The sequence below is a fragment of the Petaurus breviceps genome, unplaced genomic scaffold (assembly GCF_028583685.1).
Source record: "Petaurus breviceps papuanus isolate PSGF00001 unplaced genomic scaffold, PetGlider_PUasm1.0 138, whole genome shotgun sequence".
Lineage (NCBI taxonomy): Eukaryota > Metazoa > Chordata > Mammalia > Diprotodontia > Petauridae > Petaurus > Petaurus breviceps.
Genome location: NW_027185694.1, coordinates 21,265,614 through 21,286,994, shown reverse-complemented (window position 1 = coordinate 21,286,994; position 21,381 = coordinate 21,265,614). Strand labels below are relative to the sequence as shown.

The 21,381-nt window shown below is 41.2% G+C and overlaps 3 protein-coding genes across 11 annotated transcripts in view; 2 read left to right on the top strand and 1 right to left on the bottom strand.

Moving 5' to 3' along the window:
* Window positions 1–21,381, top strand: part of LOC138176672 (elongin-B) — a 497,250-nt gene that overhangs the window by 3,599 nt on the left and 472,270 nt on the right. The gene's annotated exons all lie outside the window — the stretch shown is intronic.
* The window catches only part of KCTD5 (potassium channel tetramerization domain containing 5), a 140,097-nt gene that overhangs the window by 78,702 nt on the left and 40,014 nt on the right, over window positions 1–21,381 (top strand). For 2 of the 3 annotated variants that reach the window (XM_069107456.1, XM_069107476.1), the window contains one exon: window positions 13,180–18,468. The exons of the other annotated variant lie outside the window; for it this stretch is intronic. In XM_069107456.1, coding sequence (XP_068963557.1) covers window positions 13,180–13,209 — 30 coding nt within the window. In that variant the 3' untranslated portion in view covers window positions 13,210–18,468. Of the gene's footprint in view, window positions 1–13,179; window positions 18,469–21,381 lie in introns of those variants that run through there. 3 annotated transcript variants of the gene reach the window in all.
* LOC138176619 (serine protease 27-like) overlaps window positions 18,846–21,381 on the bottom strand; it is a 100,587-nt gene continuing 98,051 nt past the window's right edge. For all 7 annotated transcript variants that reach the window (XM_069107445.1, XM_069107424.1, XM_069107429.1 and 4 more), the window contains exon 6: window positions 18,846–21,099. In XM_069107445.1, coding sequence (XP_068963546.1) covers window positions 20,815–21,099 — 285 coding nt within the window. In that variant the 3' untranslated portion in view covers window positions 18,846–20,814. The remainder of the gene's footprint in view (window positions 21,100–21,381) is intronic.

The following is a 21,381-nucleotide window of genomic DNA, read 5'->3' as shown; positions in this document are numbered from 1 at the left end:
CAAGTCCAACGGGGCATGGAAGATCTTTAAATCCCATAACCCTTACACAAAGTTAAAAGACAGTTCCTGCCTTCAAGATGCTCACAATCTGATAGAGGAAGGTAGCACAGGAAAAGAAGCTTCAAGGGCAAGTGGGGAGATGGGGACCTAGCTCAGGAGAGGGGAATGATGAAATACTGTGTGCAGCAAGGTGGGAAATGAAGAGATGGCTAACCTGGGCACCCTTCTTAGATGGAGATTTTGGAAGGAGCTCTCCACTGTCTACCTTCTCTAGTCAGAAGGAGGGAAGGAGCTGCAGGGAGAGGGGCATACTGAGGAGGTATCAGTTTCAGGGGTGCTATGATCTTGTAGGATAATGAGGTTTGGGAAAGCACAAAGTCCAGAGGAGTGCAGTGAGGTACAAAATGAATATATGGCTCCTATTTGTCTATCAATCTATTTAATCTATCTAATCTGTCTAATCTATCTCTAACTCTTTAAGATTCTGAACTTAAATCTCTCCCACCCTCCAAAGTAAGTACTTCCTACTCATAACAGAACACAGGATTTTATATGAAACTAAATCTCCACTTCATACATTGCTTTTTTAAAAAATATATTACTTTCAAAACTGACCTGCTTGCTTTTCTTCCTTTCTAAACTTCTTTCTGTTATCTTGTGCATTTAAAAAAATGTTTCAGTGATGCTCTTACTTTTTGCATCTCTGTGGTAACCACCCTTTCTGCCCCCCCCTTAACTCCACTCCCACCTCCCAATTAAAAGCTGAGAGGAAAAAAAATCCTCCTTGCAACAGATGAGCACGTAAAGCAAAATGAATCCACTCAAAGGCCATATCCAAAACCATTTTTCTTTCTGTACCTTGAGTCCCTCCGTTCTCTTCCAGGAGAAGCATAATATGCTTCATTGTAGGTTCTCTGCAGACTGGTTAGTCACTGCATCAATCATTCTCAAGTCTTTCAGAGTTTGTTTTGTTTTTTGCAGTGTTGTCTTTATAGAAGTTGTTTTGCTCACTTCACTCTGCATCAGTCACACTAACCAGATTTCTCTGAAATCATCTCTTTCATTATTTCTTTCACAACAGCATCCCATTTTATTTATATACCTCAGTTTATTAAGCTGTTCTCTGGCTGATGGACACTTCACTTAGATTCCTGTTCTTTGCTTTTCTTTTTAACCCCTCTAATACCCTCTTCAGGATCAGGAAATTTATTTTCTTTGTGATTATTTATTCCTCTTTGATCTGTTCTATTCCTGTTTGTTGAGTTTCCTGTATTTTTACACCAAACTCTGTGTGTTTGTGTTCAACACTCTGTTTCAGATATGGGTAAGGCTTATCTCATACCTCCCTCCCCCCCATATTTGTATTCTTTTTTTCTCACACACTTCAATTATAAAAAATATCAACCTCTACTATCTTCTTTCTCCTTTCTGTACTACTGTATTCCTTTTACCCGTTCCACCCTTCTCTTTCTCCTTTTAAAATTAGAACAGTATGAGTCTACCCCTAGAGGTTATTATTTTTTTTTCCATTTAACTCCCTTAATATCTTTTTGAAGGTATTATGATTTAAAGTAACATATATTTCTTCTCCCTGTATTTAAATGTTAGGAGTGCATTATCATACAGATCCTTCTAACTATTCAAGTAAATTTGCCTTTCTAGGTTTCTCTGGACTCTTGGATTTATATTTTTGAAGATCCTGTTGAGCTCTGGTCTTTTCACCCAAAATGTTTGAAAGTCAGTCCTTTATTTCGTCAGAAATGTATTTTTCTACCTGTCGGGATTGTACTTAACTTTGCAGGGCAGGGTAGTTATTCTTGGTTGTATTCCAATAGCTCCTCTCCTTTATAGTAGATGCTCTTAGGTCTTATGTAATCTTAGCTTATGGTTCCTTGATTCTTGAACTAGATGTTTACAGTGTATTTTCTTTAGTGTGGAAGCTTGAGATATCAGATATCTTATATTTTCTTTTATTTTTCAGTCCTTTGATTTTGTTCTAATATTTCTTGCTGTTTCATGGAGTCCTTGATTTCTGTTTGATCTATTCTAGTATTCAAGGAGTCTGTTACTTGGATAAGGTATACCATTTTTTTTTCCTCCAGAGCTTTTATTTCATTTTAAAAACTCTTTTGCTTCACTTCTTCTAAGTATTTATGTAGTCCTCATGGAAAAACTGTCATTTCCTTTGCTTGTAATTATTGTGGAATTGCTTTCTCTTCTTTTTTTTTTTTTTAAAGCAATCAGGTTAAGTAACTTGCTCAAGGTTACACAGCCAGGTGTTTCTGGGTGGGTGCTAAGTATCTGAGCCTGGATTAGATCCCCAGGTCATCCCGACACTGGGGCCAGTGCTCTTACTCACTGAGCCACCTGGCTGCCCCAAATTGCTCTCTCTTGGACTGGATTTTTTTAGTATCTCTAGATGTACAGAAAGTTCTTTTATTGGTTGGTGTCTTCTTTAGCTTTACATCTCTTTAACTTCAGTTCTTGAATTAGGACTTTGTGCCAGACTGAGGATCTGCCCCCTGCTAAACTTTTTGGTGATGTTTTCAACCCTACTTGGTCTAACTCTGGGTTAGTTACTTGGTCCACTGATCTCCACTTCTTAAAGTTAGAAACCCCTGAAATTTGAGATTCAGAACCCTCCTGAAATTTGAGATTCAGAATGCTGGTTCTTCAGGATTCTCAGAGGAGTCTCAGAGCAGAGAGGGACCTCAGAGTCTGGGAATCTCTTGGCTTCTGGCCTAGCTGGGTCTTACTTAATGTTGCCTTGCCTGTTTTGTCTGCCTCTCTCCCAGTATGTCCAGCACCTCCACTGTGGGTTTCAAATCACCTGACTGTCCTGGGACTTTTTTAGGAGAACCTGCTGCTCTGGCTGCCTCTAGACACAGAGCCCTATACGATACATGTATACCTTGTCTTATTCTAGAAGGATTCTGACTTGTTTTCTTGAGCTGGCTGGTGGGCTTCCGAAGCAAACTTTTTGTGTAACTCTGGAATGGAAGGTGCTGCTTTCTGTAGTTTCTCACTGACTTTGTCTGTGTAGGCTGGGCAGTCTCTCCCTATTCAGGCAGTCATCTTGGCCAAATTGATAATTATATTTGTAACAAATAGTCTTTAAGGCAAGTGGGATTTGCTTTTCTTCAGAAGGCTTCTCAATTCACCACACCTGTTATAGGCAGAAAATTGCTTATTGTGGGAAAAAGACAAGAATAACTAAAATGTAGTCCTCTGTGCTTTAATTAACTCTGACACAGTGTCAGGTACAATAAGAGAAGTACTCCTAAAATATGATGTGATGTCTGGGAATGAAAGATCACTTTCAGACGGGAGAATCAGTGTAGGCTTCACCAAGGAAGGAGCATTTGAGTTGGGTCTTTTTTGAAGGGTGGGTAAGAGTTTGCCAGAGATTGTTGGGAGAGCCATCCTGATATAGGGACTAGTGTAAGGAAAGTAAGTTATAGAGGTGGGAGAACATGGGATTTGTTTGTGGAATAGGGGATACTTCTTATTTTCATTTGTTGGATCCATGCCCTAACCCAAACAAAGAAAAAATCAAAACAGGATGAACAGTCCAACTTGGCAAAAGTGACAATGTGACTTTATAACAGGGGATCGATAGTATAAGAGAGGGTTGCAGCATTAATTAACATGATGCCACCTTTTTGAAGGGCTTTGTTTGTTAAGGCTTTATCTTTTAGTCCAGTGGTGTGAAACTCTATTAGAAACAGGGCCCCTAAACCCTACATTCTGATCCCTACCGGTTGCTTATTGATTTAGAAAACAACATGGTAACATTATCTGTGTTTTGTTGCATTTTCATTTGTTTGCTGTCACTAAGGAGTGTTTTCGTGTTTGACATTTTTGCTTTAGGTAGTAGGGAACCAGTGAAGGGTGTAGTGTAAGCAGAGGAGTGCATGAAAGTAATTTGAAGAAAGCCTGTAACTTGAGTGTTGCAGAGAAAAGTCTTTCTGACTCAAGAAATCTTGAAATGTAGAATGTTTGCTGATTATATTCCATTATTTGGTCTGCATAATCTGAAACATTTTTCCATGTTCATGAGGAAGCTCTGTATCTGACTATACCCCATAAGCATTACTAATTTGCTTTGCAAACAGCTATTTACTTAGGGGAACTAATTTTCCCAGCAAATTATAAAACTTCTGACTTGATTTATTTTGTAATTCTTTGTTTCTCACAGGGACTTTTTAAAAAAGTGTAGCTAGCAGTGAGCCTACAAGCAAAACTGCAAGGTTCCATCGCCCTGTTTCAAGGCATTAAGGTTTCCTTTGGTTTGGGTTAGCCTCAGGTGTGGGAGTGAATGCACAGCTGAAACACATGATGGTTGGCTGTCATGGTGCAGCCACCACCTCCCTTGCCCACCTGGCACACTCCCACACACTACTGCCTTCACTTCACCTGTCTCTTGAATGAAATTAGAGCAACTACTAAATCAGGGCTGTCATGTGGAAAAGAAAGTAGACCTGTTTGACTAGGGATACATACCTGCAGTGTGGATGACAGTGGTGGCTGTCCATACAGTATAAGAAAGGATTTCCAAATAGCTAGGGCTATCCTCAATGCAGGGGACAGCCTCCAGAGATAAGTTAGTTCCCCATGGCTAGAAGTATCTGAGCACAGGTTGGAAGACTACCTGTCATGGATAACTGTAGAGGAATCTTTGGTCTTGGCCTTGCTCAGACAGTTAGCAGAGGCATACTGTATTAGTGGCGGAGGGAGCAGGGCACAGAACTTAGTGTTCAGGTGTGGTATGCAGTTCATATGATTACATTGTTCCTTCCCTGTAAGGGAGGCAGATGGGTAGGTTGTTAAATGTCTGCTCCTAAATAATAAAGAAGGGATGCACTATCATGTAGTACCTTGCACAAAAGGAATAGGGCAATTGCCCATTAGTTTGAGACTTCGTAAGCAGCCTGAGGTGGCCTGAAAGAAGAGTCCTGAGATACATGGCAGGTGTCATAGGATCATAGATTTAGAGCTGGAAGAGACATTGGAAGTCATTGAGTCCAGTCCCCTCCTTTAGCTGATGAGGAAATTGAGACAGAAAAGGACCTGACCAAGGCCACACAGCTAGTAAGTGTCTGAGGGAAAATTTGAATTCTAAGTTCTGCATGTTTTCCATGGTGCCACTAGACTGGTTTTTCAGTGGAATGGCAGATGAGACTTTAGAAATATCAGGAAATCTAAAATTTTACTGTCATTGTGTTGAGGTGTAAAGATAACAGGATGTTTTTGTAATACTTCAGAGCTTATGAAGCACTTCCTTCACAACAGCCCTCTAAGGTAAGGTAGTGAAGATACTATTCTCTCTAGGTTACAGCTAAAGAAATGAAGTATCAGGGAAATGGAGTGGCTTGGCTGGTACATACTGAGTCAGACTAGCGTGTCTAATGCCCTTTTCACTTGACTAGGTGCTTCTCAAAATGATCCAGGCCTTTCCATTTTTGTTCTGTTGTGAGAAGTTTTATAACTGAGGAAACAAAGTCCAAGCTATGCGATATATTTGCCAAGCATGTAGTTGCAGAACAAATTGAGTCCAGAACCCTCTCAGTAGGCACAGGAACCCTGAAGAGAGATTTACAGAGATTTTTAATAGTGAAGTACAGTTACTATTTTAGGGACTTTCCAGAGTTTAGGGACTCTGATTGGTTGCAATTCCTGCATCCAGCAAAACAGTAATACAGTGATAAATGACTTCCCTTAAATGACATAAATCTAGCAGCTGTATAAAATGTTGGTGATGATATAAAATGAAGTCAGTTTAGTTTTCTCCATTTCTGTAAGCCAATTTTATAAAATTTTTCAACATGGTCATAGTCAGCCAAACATACTAACATGAGCCTCTCTGGACTAAACTGGAACAAGCTTTAATGCAGCAGGTAATGCAAAGTCTAAAAAGAACTATAAGGCAGAGGGCAATAAGGGCCCATTTACCACGGGTGGCTACCAGGCCATTTCCCTTCAGCCAAGAGAATCAAGAAGAGGGCTTCTACCAGAGGTTATCTGGAGTGGGTAACTGTGTTTCTGCTATAACTTGTTGAGTTTGTTAAAGGCTAGTTTCTATTTCTTCTGATCTGTATTAATAGTGTTGCCAACAAAAACACAATTTAGTGTGTTCTTATCATCGGAGGTGGTGCTTACACCAGTATGATACATAAGACTGATTGATCATAGCACAGGTCCCTCCTTGTAAAGCTATAATGAGGTCTAAATAAGACCATATAATTTTGTAAGCCCATTTGTACTAATGAATCTACCTCAGTTTGGAGGGAGGGGATGGACAACTACCTTGTGACTTGGGCGAGTTTTTCAGTTTCAAGTCAGAGGCTCTTAGCAACCTGATCCATTGCAAAGACTCCAGTATGTGAAATTAGGAACCAGGGAAACTCTGTCTTCTTTCCATGTAGTTTTACAATGTTTTGGATTGTAGCCACATCCCTCTTAGCCAGGGTCTTCTGTCTCTCTTTTTTATGTTTACACCACCATACCCCCAGGTTTTAAGTACATTTCTTTCCCACTAGTCCTACAATGTTACTAAAGACTCATGCTGGTGGGGCCAAACCATATCCCAGACCAATTAAGGGAAAGGAGGAACCAACTTTGTCACCACAGACAAATTGTCCAGGAGTCACTGGTCCTCAGGGGCCTTCAGATGGAATGGAGAGCCATTCCACAGGTGATTTAAGTGGGCCTGACCACGCTGGCAGGGTATCCGTGCAATAAGAGCCAACCCCCAAGTGCCTTCACTGAAGGTGCCAGCCAGGAAGCCGCTAAGGGGCAGGTTGCCAAGAAAAGCACAATTTAGTGTGCTCTTGTTATCAGAGGTGTGCTCACACCAGTGCAGTGGCACACAGGAGTGACCCTGGAACCTGGCTGGTTTGAGTGTGATTCACCACATCACCCAGAGCCAGAGTGGCATCAACCACTTCTGCTTAACACATGTCAGGCAATGTAGGCCGCAGAGACTTGCTAGCTCTGTGGCCCTAGGCACTTGACCCTGTGTAATGGAAATGTAAATTTTAAAGATCTTCCCTGCCCCTAAGGACTTTCTGCTAAGGACTCCTGCTGAGCACTGCCAGGGGCCGGAGCTGCTGGGAGTGCGCTTCCAGGACGCTGGGTGGTTGCTGTGCGTGGGGAGAGGAGGACCTTTGCCTGAGGTATCCTGTTCTGTTTTAAAGGCTTGAAAATGTGGGTGCTTTCTACTTTATCTACCTGTGCCAATGTCATAACTACTCTGATGGCTTTCACTTTCTGGTTTTGGGACTCAGTCTTTTGGTATCTTAATAAATTTTCTAGTTTATTTCCTCATATGGCAAACACGACGTATTTTCTAATGGATAATTATATCAGCATATTTGTAATCTCTATAGGCATTGTGAATATGGCATTGCTGATACACCCTGTTTGCCTCAGTTTCCTCATCTGCAAACTACTCCAGTATCTCTTCCAGGAAAACCCCCAATGGGGTCACAAAGAGTCAGACATGACTGAAATGACTGGACAACAACAACAAATTTACTTGAAACAATGCAATCCACAGGCTGAATTCCCTATTATCACACAGATACTTTAAAGTAGGGAAAAAGATGATTTAAAATTCTTTACAATTATTAATGCAATTTTATATATAAAAATCATAATCTGATTTTGAGATTTATTACCAAAACAGACCTAAGACCTGAGTGTTCCATTAGAAACATTTTGATGTGTATATACCCTGGATCTTAGATAAAACTGTTCAATTTCATTGCTTCCCCAAAGTTTACTACTCCACTAAATTTAAAAACAAAACAAACTTTTCTATCTTTGTCCTGTTCCCCTATTTAGAGTATAAATATTATCCTCATATCATCTTGAAGGAATGAGGTACTTTAAGGACTTTTATACATAAATATATAACTATTAGCAAAGGAATGACAAATCCAAGAACTCATTTACACAGCAGTTAAGATCTTTTGTACTGTGTCCTATTACTCAGGTAACTCAGATGTTTTAGTATTAATCTATTCAGTGACAAACTTCCACTGTTCACCTGCCCTGATTACAGAAATTTGCTATGAAAAGAAGAGAGGGATATGGTTATAACAGTGTCAGGACTGTTTCATCAAGGGCGTAGATTGATCTGACACAAGCCGTAATGGGGAAAGCTCCCTTAGTTCTGTTTGATTCCAGGCAAGAGTCATAGTTTACAGTCAGTCATGCAGCAGAGTTATACATTTATTCAAAAGTCAGGCTCAGAATTAATTAGGTGGGAAAATTTCCTGTTCTGAAAGGAAATACGGGACATAGGGGAAAGCTGAGTCAAGAGGCTCTTACCTTTGCCTGTGCTAAGGACATCCTCCTCAGCTTTTCCCAGGGACAGACCTGTAGCCGTCCTCAGACTGTACTCTTAATTGGGCAGCACATGCTATCTCCCTATTAACCTCAAGACACTTCAGACAATCATACCTGAAATAAAAACTTAGAATATGAGATTATGGTCCCATGAGATTTTACTTCAAATATCAAAATTTCACTAATCACAGCTTAGGGCCAGGATATTATTATTCCTTTCATGTTCCAGTAATAGTTAAGAAGGAGTACAAATATTAGCACATTTCATATGTCCTTCATTTATAAATGAAAAATAATCACATTCTGGAGTTTCACATATCTAGCCAATAATTGGCTCAGAAAATCCAGAGGAGCATATCTGTATTAACCCCTAAGGCAAAATGAAATCTCCAAATCTAAAGTCTGTTGTTAGTAAGTTGGCTCAAAGATGTAACTTTACTACATACTAATTATAAACAGTTACCATTTCATAATTTTCATTAGTGGTGTAGCCAAATGATCTCAGAAGAAACTCACTCTTTACTATAAGCAAACTATTAAGTTTTCCCAGTCTCACTGGGAGTGGTCCTACCTAGTGTCTCAGATTTCAACAGCTGATCAGCAGGGCTGATCAGGTCTTTTGACCCAGGCCCAGTAGAAGGTCTCTGAGGAGCTTCACAAATAAGGATAACTTAGGGGTCTGTGGTACTTTCTCCAAATAGTAAGTTATTATTAAACACTTTAAAGCAAATATACCCCATTAAATATTTAACAGTTTTCAGATATTTTTACCACATTATTACAACAGCTCAATTCACATTTTAACAACATCCTGATTAAAAGAGAAGTTGCTTTTCTAACATTTCTGATAACATTTACCAAATTTCACAATGTAAGAAAATTTAGAAATGTAATAATAACAACATATACAATGTTATGAATTTGAAACATGAAACAAAACTTACTACTAGTCAAGATGATATCAATTCAGTCAAATGCATTTCCAAATTATCTTACATAGAAAATCATTCATTTTATCACCTTTGGCATGTTTATACCAATGAAATCTAAAACCCAGTATGGAGTAATTGTATTCAATTAAAGAAATAAGAATTGTTAACATTTATACAGTGTATCCTATATGCTAGCACTTCACAATCATGTGATCTTCACCACAGCCCTGGGAGGTGAGTGCTATTATTATTATCCCTCTACAGATTAAGAAACAAAATAATTTGCATCAGGTCACACACCTCACACCTTCCGTTGTTCTCTGTGCCTTTTTCCAGTTTGATAGGGATTCTAGTTTGGAATAAGGTTGTGAGTGGACAGCTGGGTGGCCTTGAGTCCCTTCTGTTGTCCACCATGACTGCAAGCGACAAGAGTAGCGGTGACCCCCAACCAGAGACTCCAGGATCATCAAAGTCACCACAAAGACCTACAATGGGAAAGAGGAATTGGATGTTCCTAAGATCCGAGTGTCCAGCCCTGCTGGGTAGAGTATTAACTACTGTCAGATTTGGAATTTGGAGTAGGGGCTGGTGTGTTCAGCACAACAGAAATATAGAACCGATTCTAGCAGATATCTGAAAATCCATGTCTTAGGCAGAACCTTGCATTTGCCTTGTACACCAGGAGCGGGATGCCGAAAGTAAGCTGGGATGTTGATCTTGCTACACAAATGGTGCTTAATAGGCTCCTTTTGTTGCAAATCCTCAGCTTCAAGAGCAAATGAGAAAGCAGCTTCCAACTTTCCTCCAAGAAATGCAGAACCCTGGTACACTATCATCAGTGTCTAACCCCAGCAATTTGGACCTTGTTCCAAATTCAGCAGGGTCTATAGACTTTAGCAACAGAAACCCCAAGGCTCATACCAGTATTTTATTCCTGACCTGGGAAGATTGGCAAACACTCCAGAACTTGGACACCAACAGCTGACTCAGCAAATGTGGGCCCTTGCTGGGGCATATCCTCAGGATTATAAAATCTATAAGTCAGATTCAGCAGCAACTGGAATAGCTCAGCTCAGTGGGTTTCTTCAACTGTTAAGCAAAGTTACAAGCTTTATTAATAGCAGCAGGAGGGGATGTCAGTGCAGCCATTGAAAGATTATTGGCCTCCCAGTCATTAGCAACATTTCTGTATCTTGAAAAAAATGTAATTTATTTTTTATAATGACTTAATGCTTTATTTCATTTTGGTGTGGAATCTTGCCGTGTCATAAAACTAAACTGATTTAATGCATTTTGATATGGAATACAATAGTTTATGTTTTGTTTTGTTTTTCAAATGTGGGAATCAGTGCTTTTTACTCTTTGCTCTATTTTCATTGTGATTTTTGGAAACAATTATCAGCTTTTACAGTGGGTGAACAGGTTTTATCCTGTAACTGTTCGATTTAATTTGCTTTTTAAAACATTAACCTATGGTAGTATTTTATGTAGAAATAAAAAGTATTAAGATGAAACAAATTATTTGTGGTACAGTATTACTTTTTGTAACTCAGATGTGTATTTTTTCTAAGAAGTACTATAAAATTTGTTCCTCTAATTTTTTTTTACTTCATTTGTTTAACATACAAAATGTTAATTTGAAACTGCATTTTAAGAAATATTTATGCCCAAAGGGCTATAAAAATGTGCATACCCTGTGACCCACCAATACCACTTCTAGGGCTGTATCCCAAAAAGATCATACAAATGGGAAAAGGAATTGTATATACAAAAATATTTATGGCACCTCTTTTTGTGGTGGGAAAGAATTGGAAATCAAGGGGATGCAAGTTGTGGTATATGAATGTAATGGGATACTATTGTGCCATAAGAAATGAGGAGCAGACAGACTTCATAATAACCTGGAGAGACTTATATAGACTGATGCTGAGTGAGGAGAGCAGAGCCAGGAGAACTTTGTACACAATTATAGACACATTGTATCTGTGATGACTGACTTTGATAGACTGGGCTCCTCTTAGCAATGTAAGGTTATAAGGCAGCTCCAAAGGACTCATGATGGAAAGGGTTATCCACAGCCAGAGAAAGAGATGCCGAGTCTGAATGCAGATTGAAGCAAACTACTTGCTCTCTCTTTTTGCATTTTGTTTTGTTTTGTTCCTTCTTTCTCGTTTATTCCATTGGTTGTAATTCTTCTTTACAACTTGACTAATGTTTAATGTGAAGGTATATGCAGAACCTATTTTGGATTGCATGCTGCCATGGTGGGGGAAAGAGAAAATTTGGAACTAAAAAACTTATGGGACTGAACGTTGTAAGCTAAAAGTAAATAAATAAAAAAGAAACATTGCAGTAGGAATAACTAAGCAAGAGTCATGTAATCACAAAAAGCAAGAACAGCAAAATATGTATGAAGACAGACATTTCCCTGATTGTATAGAATCTTGCCACAGCTTTGATAAACATCTTTCAGCAAAAGTGCTATTTAGGCAAGTTTATTTAAAACATAGTGAGAAGTATGACCTGGATAATTTTTTAAGTATACATTTATTGTACAGAAACCTATACTGTAATACTGACAGCCTTCAGAGGTTGACACAATGTCGTCTCAGAAAGCACTTTGGCCTAAGGCTTTCAACTTTACGGTATCTATTTTTTTTTTTTTAAGCAATTGGGGTTAAGTAACTTGCTCAGGGTTACACGGTCAGGTGTTTCTGGGTGGGTGCCAAGTGTCTGAGCCCGGGATTCGATCTCCAGGTCTTCTCAACACTGGAGCCGGTGCTCTTACTCGCTGTGCTACCTGGCCGCCCCTACAGTATCTATTTCAACATGTATTATGATTTATAATTAGAAATACTGCTTTTACTCTAAGTTGGTGATATTTCAGTTTTTAACCAAAGAAATTAGTATCTTTTTGGATTTAGATAGTGGTGTCTTGGGGGTTTATCAGTTATTTCTCTTGTGCACAGGTAATGAATGAAATAAAAAAAGGAAGGTTATGAGATTAACAAGTACAGTCATGGGTCCTAATGTCTTGGGTCTTCTCATTGACCAGATTTCAGATCTTATTATTCTGTCATTCTTTGTGACTTAGAAGAATAACAGAAATTAGTTAGCAGTATATTCTGTTAGACAACAGATCATGGATAATTGCAGGCATCAGTCTTTTAATTTAATCATGCCCATAAATGCAAGGAATTATATTTACCCATATCCATCTAACAACTTACGAGTTATAATTTCTTCTTACTTTGGGTGAAATGAGATTAGTTCAAACTTGATAAAAAATAAACCAACAACAAAAACCTCACTATCAAATGACAATCCCATCTCTATGTGAAACCCTGTGAAACTGTGTAGACCAGTATGGTATTGAAATATGTAATGTTTTAAAGACCAGAAATGCTTTTGATAGCAGCGATTAAGTGGGGATTTGTGGGTGGTGCTGCTTGTCTAAATTCAGTGTGTTTTCTATTTTTCGAGGGGTAGCTCCTCAATTTAAAAAGATGGTAGAGGGTGTGTGCGTGTGTGTGTGTGTGTGTGCATTGAGGTAACCTCAAGAAGATTGGGACATATTGCTCTCCAGTTTGTGGGCTTCTAGAATCTGACAGTGATTGCAGCTGTGAGAGATATTGTAATATCATTTCTTGCCAGTTATTTAGTAGTTCTCTTAGCTGCTGCTTAGGAGTTCCTAATAGATACTTGAAGATATGGAGACATACTGTCCACCATTCCTTTGCTTCCTTTAAGCATTACATTTGGCTCTCCAAGAAGCTCAGTGAGCTTCGTTGCCTTTCAAGGGACTGAGCAGCTGAGTGACTGCCCTCTGAAGACAAGACCTCAAGCTTTTTGTAAAGTTTTTTCTGATTTTTACTCTGCTTTTGTTACCTTTCAGATTTTGCAAGAGAGGGGTTCCAGGATGTGAAGACCACAGTATTGAGAACTGAAGAATTTTCACTTTTTTTCCTCTCAAAATACAATGAATTGCCATGTTGAAGAGGCTTGGCTGTAAGAAGAAACCTGCTTTAGACAATTTTCTCTTGAGATCTGGGTTTGAATTTGAATCTTTTTTGGGGGGCCCGTTGAGGTAGTGTGAGGCGGAATTGACTGGCTGAAACGGTGTGAAGAAATCACTCCTTGGCAGAATGCACAAAGAAAGTGTGTGTTCAAGCCTGATGCTGGCGCTTGGCAGGACTGGCCCTGGCTGGAACAAGCGTGCACCCTGAATTCTTCCCCAGGTCTTGTCTATGCAGGACTGAGGCAGAAAGATCCTATAATGATTGGTGTGAAGTGATTTTTTTTAACCTTTCTTTTGTTTTTTCTTTGGTATTAATCATTGAGGATAGTTTAAAGGACAATGTACTTGGTGCTACATATTACAACCCTTAAATGCAGATGTTTGGGGCCTTCACTGTTAGGAAATGCTTGGCAGCCCCATTTGACTGTCTTACACTGTTCGGTCACCCCATCCAAGCTTTAGGAGATCAAATGATATCAGAATGTGATATGTTCAACACCAGGCAGTGAGAAGCTGGCTGGCTTCAGCCATCCAGTCTGATTGCATGCATTTAGTTGGGAGCTTACCTTTCCCTTCCAAGTGAAGCTCCTAAGAAGAGAAGATTCTTTTTTGTCGCTATTTCCTGAAGACCTCTTATCTTAGTAACTAATTCTTCTAACAAAAATTAAGCTTCCATCCTAGTTAAATGGTGGATTAGAAAAAAAAAGACTTTCTTAATAAGTACTTTCCAGTTAAGAAAACTTTGTATTCTCTGCCCCTCCTCCCTTTTAAAAAAAAAAATAGCTCATTTACCAAATGTTCCTGTTTTTACTTTCTAGAAATGCCTAAAAAGTGTTGAGAATTTTTTGGATTAGGTTAAGTTGATCTAACGAGAGGTACACGTTTTGCCTAAAATTATACAGACTGGTTGGTGATGATTGCTGACCTCTGTCAATGCATCTGTTGTCCTAGTGATCTCCATTGGCATTGGGGAGGTGTTTTGCACAGATTTTCACCTGATTTCTTGAGTTTAAAATCTGGATTGAATTGAAAAATTCAGGATGTTTACAGTGCATCATGTATCTCTCTCTTCCTCTTTCATTTTCTTTGTAAAACTATGCAGTTCTCTCTAGAATCGTAGGGATGTTTGAGATCTCACACAAAACCGGGACGGGATATGCTAGCCTTACATGAGATTGGAGCTGTTAGTGTTCTTTAAAAAAAAAAATCTGTTAGCATGCCTTTTAAACAGATTTAACTCAAGTAGTAGTACGAAACTAGTTCTCTAAAGCTCTGTTTGGTGAGGTAGAGATGTGAGTATCTAGAATGAGCAAATGCTTTGCTCCTGATTGACAACTGTTTCAAAGGGAAGGTATAAGAAAACAGACCCTCAGGATTGCTGACATTTACACTTTGGAGGATGTCTAGAATTTTAAGGCTTTTAAAATTGTTGCATTTCAAAATATTTCCTGAAATGTTGCCTCCACCCTTTCCTCTTGCCAGTGACATGTTCAATGAAGTTCTTGAGCATTGAGGACTTACCTCCCTTTTTATAAAGTTTGTTGTATGTTATTGTTAAAAAGGTTTGGCTTAAACTATTTGTAAAAAAACAAAAACAAAAATATTTCTTACGAAGCAGATTTAGTAACAGGCTAAATGTTTTTTTTTCACCCAGCTGAGGCCTGGAAGGATTTGTAGTATGTTTTTCCAATTGGACATGCTCTCTGCAGGAAGCTGCTAGCTGCTTAGCATTCATCTGATTAGCGATATTGAGAGGAAAGGTTTGTGGTGTTTGTTTTTTTTAAGATATTGAGACTTAACTAAAATTTATTCTAAAGGGGATATTTATACTTTTATACTTTTTTAGGTGTCCATATTTTATCAGCTTAAAGTTCAATGCCTGAGTTTCCCCCTGAAAATAGCAAACAATAATGTATATTTACAGATAAGTATAACAGCTGTTGGTGTCTTAAACTGCATCTAAAAGTCTCTGCTGCCAAAGTCCCTGGGTAAGCATCTGGGGCTAGAGATTGATCACATTGAGCTCTCGCTGTGGTCTAGGGAATCCTCTGCCCCTGTCAAGGCATTGGTTTTGCTCTTATGAGCCATGCAGAGTAAGCTCGGCATTCTCTTTCTTGGCTTGGTTTCATTTGCCTTAGGGAGCAAGAGTCATGGTTCCCAGGAGTAAGAATCGCTTAGTGCCTGCCTCTTGTCATCCACATTCCGATCACTGCACAAGAAGGGTATTAGCATTCCTTTCTTTTGACCAAGCAACTGTAGTGTGACTTTTCAGGGCTGGTTATAGCCGGCATACCTGAAAGAGAAAGAGAGAGCACTAGAAAGAAAGCATGTAGATTTTTTTGGAAGGAGAATTTGGTAAGTAGTCCAGAATTGAAGAATTTCCTTTATGGAGTGACTTTATACTGGAATACTTTGCCATTGTTCATTTGCTTCTCCCGATGGCATTGCCTGCCTTTTTGCCTCCATTATTCACCTGTTTAGGGATGGGGGGGAAGGAGCACCATTTAAAAATGAAACTTTACTGATACCTCATAAAGTTATTATTGTTATGTCTGATGTTATGTATGATGACTATAAATGATTTCCCAAGTTTCATGGAAAATTTCTAGACAACTTATTTGAAAGGATTTTTTTTTGGAGAAAATAAACAACCTAATTTCCCTTACTAAAATTTAGCAAAGCATTCTCATGGCCCATGAAGTCAGAGCTTGGGCTAGGGTTACTTCTCCCCTAGAACTCCCAAGGACCTCCTGTAATGGCTATTTTATTCCTTGTATTTTCGAAATCTTGTATCTGAGAGTAGGTACGGATGGCTGCCTCCAGAAGAGGCCCGCCATGTACACCTGCCTCATCATTCTAAAGACTGTTAGGATTTTCACACCTGCCACGATCTCAAAGTCAGAAGAGTATTATGCTGTAGAAATGCTGGTGTCTGGTCTGCATTGATTAATCCTCTCTGTCTCGCTGTGGGTGAAAGCAGTTTACTATGGTTCCTTCCACCCAAACTCCTCTCTGAGAATATACATTCTCCTTCAATGTCTTCTGTATAAACTAGCAGAAAAGCTACTTCAGGAAATTGTGTACCATCAGTTGAAAGATTTTTTTACTAAAATTCCATGAAAAACCAGTTAGCCTGTAGCTTTCCTCCCAGTACCAGGGCACAGATGCGACCTCTAAGAGTCTAGGGTATTTCCCGTAGAGTTGCTGGTCAGATTTTGCTGCTCTCTTAATTTTCTAATGCCCGTGAACATCTCAGTTGATCCTTATTTGTTGTCCAGTCCAGTAGTCCAAGGGTCAAACTATAGAGCTGCTGCTGCAGCTGCAACTGGAGAAAAATGGAAGTTTGAGGTGTGCTCCTGGTACCACCCTCTTGCTCTATAGTGAATTCTTTCTTTTCTGGCCCTAATTACACAGAAGCTGAAGTCCAAGCAGGTGAAAGGGACTGAAACACTCAGAAAGCCGAGCATTTCCACAGAGGAAGATGTCAGTCTCTATCATAACTCAGGCATGATCCTTTGGCCATTATTTCAGGCTGTTCCCCATTTTCCAGAAACCCCTTGGAAGAGCAAAAGGGTGAATGCTTTGAAAGAGGGGCTCCCTTGTGAGTCCAAAGAGCACTCAGAAAAAGTTGTCATCACTGTGTTCCCACATAGGGTTTACTTGCTGGCTGATTGCAGTCTCTAGTGACTCCCTTCCTCAACAGCAATGGCCTGTTGGGTCCGACTGCCCTGGCAGCAACTTTGGCCTTTCTGTCTGACTGGGACTAAAAAGGGCTAATTCTGCACCATTGTGGAGTTTTTTAGTTGTTTCATTTTTGTTGTTATCTGTCCTAAGGAACTCGCACTTTTTCTGTGGTGGATAATGTTAAGGGCTAACACCTTCCAGATCTGTCTTTGGGGATTGTGTGTCTGTCTGTCTACAATTAGAAATGGTGCTCAAACTTATTTTGAAAGAGTAGCTGCTGCCTTTAAAAAAAAAAAAAAAAGACAAAACCCAATAACTTTGGATCAGATGCACATGCCCTTGGGGAAGACTAGGTCTCCATAGGGTCTGATTTATTGATGCCACTGTCCTTGGGTCATTGGGGGGAATTTCTTTGCCTTCTTCCCTCTCTGTCCCTCTTTTTTCCTCTTCCTTACCTTCCATTTCTGAATATCTGTCTGTCACTGCAACCTGTTTGAATTTTAGGTGATTAGGTGAGAAGATTGGGATGATGCCTTTCCCCTAAACACTCCCCACACCCCCGTCCCTTCTGATTGACTGTACTAATCCTGGAACCTCCAGCTGGGCTTTGAGCTCTGAGCTGCATCTCCTCTGGACTTAGTACTTTGGCACTGTTGCTACTAGAGTTCCCACTGTGAGGTGATTGGTCTGAAACAATAACCAATTTCAAGGCACCTCCCCATGAAGATCTGAATTGTAATTGTGACAGGGGCCGGGCACTTTTTTTCTTTACTTGGTACTCTTTCTCTGTTTTGGAGATCTTACCAAGATGCTTATGCACAAGTTCGGCCCTGGCTAGTAGAGCAGTAGTTCCCCAAGGATGTGGACTGCTTCCTTGGTTCAGACCATGGGGACGCTGGAAAGGGATGTATGTTTCTGACTACTCTTTTCTTTCCTTTCCCAAAGGCTACTGAGCTGCTGCTGCTGCTGCTCCTAGACAAGACCACTCAGTTAAGGCTTGTCTTCATTTGGGATGGACTTGAGTGCCAGGGGCCTGGATTTGAAGACTCTTCCCATGAGTCTCCCAGTCCTCATCAAGTACTCCCAGTGCCCACCACCTTCCTGAGGTTATGTCTGTGATGCTTTATTTTCCAGCTAGCAAATTAGCAATAAGTCTTCATTTCACTCTCTTTAAAGTGTTCTTAGTGCAGCAGAGCTTGGAGCCAAGAGTGGGCTCTGGCTCCTGGGCTTTAAAGTTGCATCAAGGTTATCTTAGCAGCAGCAAAGTGCACATGGAAAGTTGTGTCTCAGCAGCCCACCCAGAGGAGTCTGGGAGGGAACCTCACCTGGGGCTTCCTCCTTGGTCCAAAGAGGGCAGGGGCTGCCCATTGTTTCCAGAACAAATATGACAAAATGTGTGGGTGTTTTTTAACCTCCTTTTCATAACACTAAGCTTATTGTGAATTGTAAATTGCATGAAATAAACCTGTTTTCCCTTTTAAACCTTTGGTTTGATCTGAAATGTCTCTTGCGTTTCTTCCCTTTTTATTCGTCGCATCCTTCTTGAAGACCTGCCACATGTTTAGCACAGTTCTGGGCACCATGGGGAATACTGAAGAAGTGAGCCTGAGCCCCCTCCCTCATAGTATTTTTAGCCTTTGGAAGATGGACATGGGAAAACAGCGAGCAAGAAAACTTCATGGAAAACAGCGAATTGTCCGGACCTATCATTTAAGTGTAGTTTCCTCCATGGAGGGGGAATGCCTTCCACCAGTGAGGATCAGCCACTGTTATACAAGTTAGAGTCTGAACCGCCTGGGCTACATTTGTCATTTCATCATCCTCTTGAACCAAGAGGTACAAGCCCAGGCGTGGGAGGGTTTTGTCTATTCAACAAATTTATTAAATGTCTGGGATGTGTAGAACATTGCACCGAGGATACAGAGATGAAAAAAGGTGGTCCCTGGCCTTTAAGGAATGCATAGTCCAGGAAATTAAATATAGAACATTTACGCATAAGATAGGATATGAGTAATACAAAGGATGTATCTAGGAGAAGTGTTGAAATTTGGAGAGAACATTGAGCTGGGAAAGGACTGTGTGGAAAAGTCATGGTCATCCAGGCAAGAAAGCCCTGAATGATCATCTTGGCTGTCCAGAGAGGGGGAGGGGACAGGCGTGGGGGTAGAATGGACAGAACTTGGGAGCCTAGAAACAAATCACTGATCTCTTATGGGCCCATTTTGTCATCATCGGTACGGTTTGGGGGTTGAATGACTTCAAGGCCTTCCCAGATAGTGTAGGTAATGGGAGGAGTACAGACTTGGGAGTCAGTAAAGCTGGGTGTCTGAGGTGACTGCTCCCTGAGGTAACCCATTCTGTTGTGGGACAGCTCTAAGTATTTGCCGCACGGCTCCCCTCGCAGGTGATCCTAGTCTTTCCCTGCAGGGCCAAGCAGCACCACTGATTCCTTACCCTCATGGCAGCCCTCCCTGGACTGTGAAGCTGACTAGGCAGAATTTCCAGGTTTTGTAAGATGAATGGTAAAGAAGCAAGAGGTTGCTTTTTCCTTTCCTTCTGCAAAAGTACAAAAAGACTCTTGCCATTGCACTTTGTCTTCTGGGGAAACCCTAGGAAAGCATGGCTTTGAACCAAAAGGTTATTAATTAGAGTGGATTGTGATGTTCAAGTTTGACTTCGGCATCCTCCCCACCCCCCCTTGGGACCACTTCCTATTCCCTAAATGCCCTCTGACCAAAAGTTCACAGATTGTGTGGGTGTTGAAAGGCCCTTAGAGATTACAATTCTTTACTCTTGGGAGAACTGAGGCCTGTAGTTCAAATCCTCCTGGATCCTATCCCAGAGCCTTTTGTTTGCTTGAGGGCCCCACCCCTCTTCTGTTTCTGCCGCCACCTTGGACTCTTCCTGGTTCCTCCCTCCCTGGAGGGGAATTCCCACGTGACCTGGTGTTGACGACTTGGCTAGCCACTGAATCACCCTTAGATCTGGGGCCTGTGACTTTTACAGGGAGACTATTAGACATCTACAGTCCCCTCAGAAACCAAGGGTCTTCTAGCTCCTTCTGGGCTCTGTGCTTCTTTCCAGGACCCAGGGCTCCTAACACTGTTGTCCAATTCCTTCCTCTTCTCTTCAGACCCCGAGGGTCCTCTTCCGACTATAATAATAAGAGCTCTAATAATAAGAGTTCACATTTCTATGGTGCTTCAAAGTTTATGAGGCACTTTTCCTCACAACTGAACCGTGAGTTACACGTGTTAAAGTTGAGCCACAGAAGAATGAGATATTGTGCCCATAGTCACAGGCCTCGTCAGCAGCAGAGGTTGGACTGGCCCAAGTCTTCACGCTCCCTGAGTGCCGTGCTGCATCCTCACCTGTTTTCTCCCCTAGAGCTCCAGGTCACCCTGCACCACATGGGGCCTCTTCTGAGGGCGCTCTTGGCCTCTCCAGATCTAAGGGGGCCTGTCCCCTGTGAGCTGAGGCATCCAGGAATGGAGAGAATCGGCTTTATTGATGGGCAAATATAATAAAAACAGGCTTGTGAGGAACAGAAGGGGTATTTACAAATATACAGTGTTGGCTTGGGAAGGGACGATGCTACCCTGGGGGCTCCCCGCAGTTCCAGCCTGCCCTTGGGGAGCGTGCTCTTAGTAGAGGAGGAGTCAAATCCTTTTCACCAGCCCCAGTATCTGGGCGCTGAAGTTTCCAGACAGATTCCCTTTCAGTTCACATTCCCATGGGCCAGGGGTGGGCCAAGCATGGGCAGGCAGTCACATGGCCAGCGCCTCTCTCCTCAGGCCTCTGCCCAGGCCCAGGTGGGTCTGGCTCAGCTCAGAAGGTGAGCAGAACAGTGAGGCCGAGTAGCAGGGCATGGGCAGCCAGGCCAGAAGCATGGCTTAGCTCAGAGGGCTCCTGGCCCCAAGGCCCCTTCTTCTTATCTGAACCAGATTTGAACTGCAGTTCTGGGATGATTCTGTGTATCCAGGCATGGTGGGAAGCCACTCGGATGTAGACTCCTGGGCGGTTACGGCGGGCACAGCCTTCTCCCCAGCTGATCACTCCAGCCTGGAGCCAAGAATGACCGATGTGGCAGACCAGGGGCCCCCCGGAGTCGCCCTGCGGCAAGAAGCAAAACTCATAGTTAGGCATCCCCAAAGGGGCTGGGAATGAGCACTCTTTACAATTATCTCATTTATTCTTCACAACAACCCTTGAAGTTAGTGGCTATTATTCCCACATTATAATTCAGGAAACTGAGGCAACCAGGGTTAAGTGAATTGCCCTGGGTCTCACTGCAAGTAAGTGTTTGTGGCCACATTTGAACTCGGGTCCAATGCCCTCATTCCACTGATCCATGTGCTTCCAAGCCCAACTGATACTACAACCCAGGCTTTTTTG